This window comes from Pyrgilauda ruficollis, unplaced genomic scaffold (assembly GCF_017590135.1).
Source record: "Pyrgilauda ruficollis isolate IOZ18807 unplaced genomic scaffold, ASM1759013v1 scaffold1, whole genome shotgun sequence".
Lineage (NCBI taxonomy): Eukaryota > Metazoa > Chordata > Aves > Passeriformes > Passeridae > Pyrgilauda > Pyrgilauda ruficollis.
The window spans coordinates 5209326-5216848 of NW_024508100.1; the positions used below are offsets into that span (position 1 = coordinate 5209326).

Genomic DNA, 7523 nt, shown 5'->3' on the forward strand with positions numbered 1-7523 from the left:
AGCAGAGCAGCAGTGAGTGTACAGATGGATGGGTATGTCACAATATCTACTGGATTACTTCAGGAAGGGTGGGCTTGTGTCAATTTCAGCCAAATCCAGTTTAATGTCTAGAAGTGCCTCATGCAGCCTCTAAATTGCACATTTTTTTAAATGAGAGCCTGTTAAGAGCTACCAGGCATAAGCTCAAATAAAGGCCAATGGTTATGGGCTAATAACTATAGGGAGGCCAGATGTGAGAATAAATGCAAAAGTACAACGGGCTGGAAAGAAAAAAGAAAGTAAGGTGTCTGTATATAATTTGCCAAGTTTCTATGAAAAAAACCCTCCACTTTTAATTCAAAAGCACAACTACACTTGATTTATTCACTGTTGTTCACCTTGCTCCTACCTTTGCCTCTCAGCAGACGAAGCAGATTTTCATGAGACTAGAATTCCTGTGTCTATGCCCACGCTCCATTCACATCTATATACATGAGCTGGAGTGGCATATGGCTCTTTAGGCAAACTGGGTATCAGTTACACATAAACCCCAAATGTTATTTCCCTGGCTTTGGGAGTTATACACTGAATTGTTTCAGCAGCACAGTACAACTTAAGTGCTAAAGAAACCACAACAACACATGCATATTTTACTCCCAGTTTATTTTTTTCTATGTCTCGGTTGGCATTTTATCATTAGAAATGCCAAATAATTGCTCAGACATTTGCTTGTATCATTCCTTTTGTTATCAGCAAAGTTTTGAAAAGCTTCAATTCTTCTTATCTGGAGCCCCAAATCATTAGCTGCAAGTTTATTTTCAGTTCCAGTTCACAAAACTTCAAGACACCTTTGCTCATGACTTTGCAATTATCTTAGTAATTTAACTTAATATCTTGAGGTTTTATGTCTCCCTTTTTTGACAGATCCTGAATCCCAAATGTTAATGCCATTTTGTAGCTTGTATTTACTAAATTTTAAACCCATCTTGAATCAGTTAGATCACACATTCTTTCACCATAATCCCAGTCACATCAAAGCTTAGACTTCAAATTCCTGCACCTTGCCCTCTCAGATTCTAGATACCATTATGAAACTCCCAAATATGAGGAACTGACCACAAATATTAGAAAGCTGCTTCAGAGATTATTCAGGCTTCATGTCAAAAACATATTATTTGCTTCCTTGAACTTTAAAGCCCTCAGCTTCCACTCATTTAATCTTCTTGGGGCTTTGCAAGCTTTTTTAGAGTCCTCCTTATCAGGTTCCTGTCTGCTAAGGAGGACTTGAGAGGACATCTGATTTCAGTTTCATTTTGTTCCATATGCTACACTTTGTTAATGTGATTACTGCTTCCACATTTCAGTCTTTAATTAGAATTTGTTACCTGACAGAGCTTCGTTTCAACACCATGTCCTTTCTCTTTTACATGCAGTCACAACATGTTCGCAAATTACACTTCAGGTGAAAAAATTAAAAAAACCAAACAACCAAACAAAAGAAAACCTTCAGAGTAAAATGCTTAAGGAATAGGATAATAGGATCATAATCCAGAGGAATTTTCCTTCCTATTAGAAGGAAATATTCACTAAACATATTCACTTCCAAGCTTTCCTAGTCCAATCCACGAAGTTACGCAAAGAGACGGAGAACAGTGGAGGCAGCGCTGGTTGCAGCACAAAGGTAACTGGAAACAGAATATCCCTTCTGACTCCCTAAAGCCCGGGATATTCGGTTGCAGCTTGTGGATCGTTACAAGTATTTTATTACGGTAAAAGTTTCACAGCGAAAGAGACGCTGCCTTGCGCCTTCACCACGCACAGGTTTGTAAAGAACACGACCCGGGCATCAGAAGTGAACGCGTCCCGGACTGCAACTCCCTTGGGGACACCGCGTTTCGGGGTGCGGGTGGGGCAGGGGGCAGTGCCCGGACTGGCGATGGGCACAGGAACGCGGCGGGTCGGTGTTTGCGGCAGGGTGACGATGATGAAGGAGCGGCGGCAGCTCCGGAGCGGGACGGTCCCGGCCGGCCAAGGGCGCCCCCCAGCGCGCGAGGCGGGCGCTGCAGGCAGCGACCACCCGGGCGGCGCGCGCGCTCCGGGAGCGCAACCGGCGCCGCCGCTCCCCGCACCGGCCGGCCGCACCTGCGGGCACTGAGCATGCGCGCGGCGCGGGGCACGCCGCGATTGGGAGCGCGGAGCCAGAGTGGGACGGAGCCGCCGGGAGCCGCTCCATGGGAGCCGCTCCATGGGAGTTGATGCCGACGCTGCTGCCGCCTCGGACCCCGCGCCCTGCGAGGATCCAGCTCCCGCCGGGGACTCCCGCCGGCCGCGCGGAGTCTTCTCCGGAGCCGAGGGCTGCCCGGAGCCGGGCATGACCGGGCGGGCGGCGGGGGCCAGCCGTGCCCCGCTGCCCCCTCGCCGGGGGCCGGGCGGAGGCGGCGCCGCCGCGCTCCCTGCGCCGGCGCCCCGCACACCCACCATGGATCTGCTGCTGTTGGTGAACACGAGCCTGGGCTCCCCCAACGAGTCCCTGGCGCTGCCCCCCGCCTCGCCGTCCTCCTCGGCCCTCCTGCCGCCGCCCTCCCCCTACTCGCCGGCGGCCGTGGCCAGCCTGGCGGCGGTGGTGGGCTTCCTCATCGTCTTCACCATCGTGGGCAACGTGCTGGTGGTGATAGCTGTGCTCACCAGCCGGGCGCTGAGAGCCCCCCAGAACCTCTTCCTGGTGTCCCTGGCCAGCGCGGACATCCTGGTGGCTACCCTGGTCATGCCTTTCTCCTTAGCCAACGAGCTTATGAATTACTGGTACTTCGGCAAGGCTTGGTGTAACATTTACCTGGCGCTGGACGTGCTGTTCTGTACCTCGTCCATCGTCCACCTGTGCGCCATCAGCCTCGACAGGTATTGGTCGGTCACACAGGCGGTGGAGTACAACCTCAAACGGACACCGCGGCGGATCAAGGCCATCATCCTCACCGTGTGGCTCATTTCAGCCATCATCTCCTTCCCGCCATTGATCTCTGTGTACCGGGACCCTGAAGGAGATGTCTTTCCCCAGTGCAAGCTCAATGACGAGACATGGTACATCCTTTCTTCTTGCATTGGCTCTTTCTTTGCCCCCTGCCTCATCATGGTGTTGGTCTATATCCGCATCTACCGCGTGGCCAAGCTAAGGACCAGGACCCTCTCTGAGAAGCGTACGATGTCAGAGGGGTCCTCCCAGACTGAGAACGGCTTGAGCCGCGCTGCCGGCGGCTGCACGTCCCTGAGGATGCAGCTGGGAGAGAACGGACATTATTCGGTGCACCACTGGCGCAAAACCTCTGAGCTGGAGGACATTGAGCTGGAGGAGAGCAGCACCTCAGAGAGCAGGCGGAGGCGGAGCCGGGAGGAGCATCGCCGCAAAAGCAAGAGCCAGTCCTTCTCCTACTCATACTCCTCCAAGCACTCCAGTAGCCGTCTGTCCCGTGCGAGCAATCGCTCCATGCAGTTCTTCTCGTATCGCCGTCGCCGGAAGCGTAGCAGCATCTGCCGTAAGAAAGTTGCCCAGGCCCGGGAGAAACGCTTCACTTTTGTGCTGGCTGTGGTCATGGGGGTCTTTGTAGTATGCTGGTTCCCTTTTTTCTTCAGCTACAGCCTCTATGGTATTTGCCGGGAGGCATGTGAGGTCCCTGAGACTCTCTTCAAGTTCTTCTTCTGGATTGGGTATTGCAATAGCTCCCTCAACCCAGTCATCTACACCATCTTCAACCAGGACTTCCGCAGGTCCTTTAAACACATTCTTTTTAAGAAGAAGAAGAAGAACTTCCGGCATTGAGCTGGAGGGATGGATTTGCCTCGAGCAGGAGTAGAGTTAAAAGAGAAGGCTCAGTGCTGGAAAAGAAGGGAGGGGAGAGAACGTGGGGCTTGGGCTTAGGGAGCGGGAAGAAGGCTTGCCCCCTCGGTGGAGCAGGGTGATGCTGTGGGGGACAGGGATGGTGTCAGGGAGGCTGAGGGCACTCACCGTGGTACAGAATGGTGACATGGAGCTGGGGGAGCAGTGCTGGAGTGTGGAGGGGTGAAGGGGGAGGGAGTGACTGTCTTTGAACCCTGACAGAGGACGCGGGGAGCCCACAGAGCAAAGTAGGCTGAGACCCTGAGTTTGGGAGGCAGTGAGCTTTCATGGGCTCTGGAATTTTGTGGGGAAACAAAAGGAGATATCAGAAGGAGAGGGTTAAGTGGCAGTGGTGGTGGAGATTTGAGTATACATAAATAGGGCAGCTGGGGCCTATGGTGGATTTGTCCCAGTAAGAAATTGGCTTTTACTGCTTGTGTGGGGAAGGAGAATGCAAAGTACCAGGCACTGACAGTGTTTTGAGTTATGAAAGGATTTAAATGTTTGCCAAAAAAACCCTAAAGAACAATCCAAACTCTTTTCTAAATAAACCTTTGTACTGTTAAAACCTTCTGAATCATGATTTTGCTCAAGGGTTGAAGTCAAACAAAGCAAGGGGTTTTCTTTTCCTTTGGAGGGGTCTTTGCCTATAGATCTGGATGGGAAATATTTTTCCTATCTTCCCATAGTTTTTGATTAGTCAGTGAGACAAACCTGGGAGTCTTGCATTTTTTAATGAAATATGAAAAAGAACACATATACCCCATGACCTCATTTCCTCCTGCTGGATCACCAGGCAGTAAATTCCTGCTCCATCCTTCTCAGATCAGTGACCTAAGGACCTTGCTGTCCTGGAGCAGATAGTGAGAAAAAAAAATTATTCTGGTGACCTTGTCTAACATGTTTTGAGATTTAAAAAAAATAAAGTTTCCACTTCTGTGTGCCATGGGGAACTTTTCCTCCCCTTTTTTTCAGTCTCCCTTCAAAGGCTAACCTCAGGGCTGGATGTGTGCTCCTCATTCTCAGGCAGGCAGTTGAAGGCATTCTGATATGCAGGTTTTCAGAGGAAGAGCAATCACCCCACTACTAAGGTCTTTAAATCCTTCATATTTACAGTCTTAGAGCAACTAAATCCTTTGTATTTATTTTTTAATGAGAAGCATACATTGCAGATTGTCAGTGGTGTATGTGAACAAATCTCAAAAGGAGGTACAGCTGCTCCAAACCTCTGGTGTTAATGTTGCTTGCTTTCCCTACTTCTGTTTGCATTTCTAGTTTATGATTTTAGAGGATTTTCCTGGGAGGAGAGGCAGAAGAGGGGAGCGTAGTTTGAAAAGTTATTAAAGCAAACTATATTTCCCACGGGTTTATAAAATGTCATAAACTGCAGTGAAGAAAATGAGAGACAGGGACTGGTGTCTGTGCATTCATCACTGAATGCATACCAAGTGTAAGAGTGAGCTGAGCATTTACATCCCTGTTTCAGCTATGCTGCTGCAAGGTGTGTATTCTGTTCATGGAGCAAATACTGCTCCTTTTTATGTTTATCACTCCTTCCATAGGCAGCAGGATTTGGCATCTGCCTCAAATGCACCTTTCCACAGCAAACAGTTCTTGAAAAGAAAAGAGTGAAAACTAATCCCATATAACAGACTTCTTAAAACAGCTGAATTAAATCTATGTTGAGGAATTGATATCCCCTTCCTTACTCCCTCTGTTCTGTCTGAAAGGTGTTTGTAGCCTCTTCTTGTGAATTCTCTGTAGCATAAGGAAAAAGGATAGAGCAGTCACTTTGTTTCATCAGTTTTTCATAATAAGCATTTGGTTCACTTAAACCTGGCAAAGGAGACTGTCAGTGACTGAGGTTCTGGTTGTTCCTTCAATAGACAGTTTTTACTCAAATTCAAGTGGGAGTTCTGCTGAAGCAGGGATTAGATGATTGCATCAAATGCATTAGAAGTTTGCTGGATTTCACTAAGTAAACAACTGAGATATTTTCAAAGTCCTAAATCTGCAACTTATTGGATGACTTCTTGAAATAAGGCTCAGAGTGTAAAAAGATTTGAGTTTTGTTTAAATAACAAATGGTTTGGTACAAATGCATACCTGAGACAGATAAAGGAGAGATAAAATTAGCAGCTGAGGAGAAAATTACAAGCCATTTCTCTTTTGCAAAATGGAGAGGTTTATTAAAGTTACATCAGGAAGAGCTGAAGCTAGCTCTTTATTTTTAGGTAATAATGTAGCTAAAAAGTTGAGGTTTGTTTACTCTGAATAAACTATATAACCACCAGAGCAACCAAAGCGACATATGGTACCTGGCTGCTACCTCTGAGCTCCTGGACAGCTTCATTAGAGGTGCCCATTCCTGCCAAATGAAGGTCTGCTTTTGCCACTTAATGCTCCCTTAGAGGGGTTTCCCAGTCTGCAGACTCACAGTGCTTTCTCTGTTGTGCTGCTTTGGAAATGAGCTCTGTGGCCTGCAAACACAGTCCTTCCCCCTCTGTTTAACTTGTAGAATTCAAGCAGTCTATGGAAATGAAATTCTGACAGATTTTAGTGGGCATAAAAAATATATATGGAATGACTGATGTGCCTTAAAAGTTCTTTGCAGTAAAAATATTCTGTGGTCATTATAAACATTAAAGAAATAATGCTTCTATTTTTTTTTTTGTTTTTCACTTCCAAACATTTTAAAGGGATTGATGCAGGTACTGAATATCTATGAGCAGCAACATAGTTAAAACCAGGGTATTTCTATGGTTTTAATTTTTCTTGTCACAGTTATCTTATCACATGAATACTCATCTGATTCAATGCCTCAAGAGAGTCTTATTTCTTCTGAGCTAAATAAAAAGTAATATTCATTAATAAAGATGTGCAGTTTACACCCCTTCTAAGTGCATTTCCCTCTAAATTAGTGAATATAAAGGATTTCTATAAAAATAATTTTTAATGTAACTACTGAATATGCTTCAAGTAAAATGGGGCTGATATACTTTTTTTAAATACATTGGTCTCTTATTACTTGTAATAGCTGAAGACTGGAATTTGTAACATACTGTGTGGTGTTAACTTTCAATAGAAAGTTTTCAGCTCTGCTATTCACACTGTGGTTGTGCTTCAACTGTAAGCTGGCTAATAGTGTCTACAGGAGAAAAATAGTCTATGTAGCTTTAGCTTAAGAAAAAGGGAGAAGATATGTGTAAAGTGTGCTGAGTTGTTTCTTTGATCAGCTATGAGAAACCGGTTGAAATACTCTCTACTGTTGTGGAAGAACGAAATATTGCTACTAAGCCATATCGATTTTAACAAGTACTTGATCTTTAACTCTTCATTTGCTCATTTCACCATGAAGAAAAATTTCTGTCATTCTTAAGTGAGATGTTGATGTCTCATTTTCAATTTTCTGAACAGTGCTGTTGTTGGTTGAGTATTGAAATATCGAACAGTGTAACTTAGCTGGGATGGGAACTCAGTGCTGCTGTCCTTCAGCCACCTCTGTGGGAGTTTTACGTGAGAGAAAAATGCAGAATTAGCCTCTTCAGGGCTTGAGGCAGATGGAAGGGGCCTTATAAATAGGAGATTTGACAGGATCACAGCTTTAAATCATTGTCTGAAATAAGAATCAGGCCCTTGTTGTTCTGTGCAATCTCTGTTCACAAGAGTCATG

General features: G+C 46.1%; 1 protein-coding gene across 1 annotated transcript; it reads left to right on the forward strand.

Moving 5' to 3' along the window:
* The first annotated feature begins 2181 nt into the window (after positions 1-2181).
* ADRA2C (adrenoceptor alpha 2C) lies at positions 2182-6679 on the forward strand. The gene has a single exon (XM_041459193.1). It carries the CDS (start codon positions 2225-2227, stop codon positions 3791-3793), a length of 1569 nt encoding a protein of 522 aa, XP_041315127.1. The 5' UTR covers positions 2182-2224; the 3' UTR covers positions 3794-6679.
* Positions 6680-7523: the final 844 nt, after the last annotated feature.

Bases quoted from the DNA above. Each gene is read 5' to 3' on its own strand.
- ADRA2C (XM_041459193.1), top strand. From the start codon at position 2,225: ATGGGAGTTGATGCCGACGCTGCTGCCGCCTCGGACCCCGCGCCCTGC.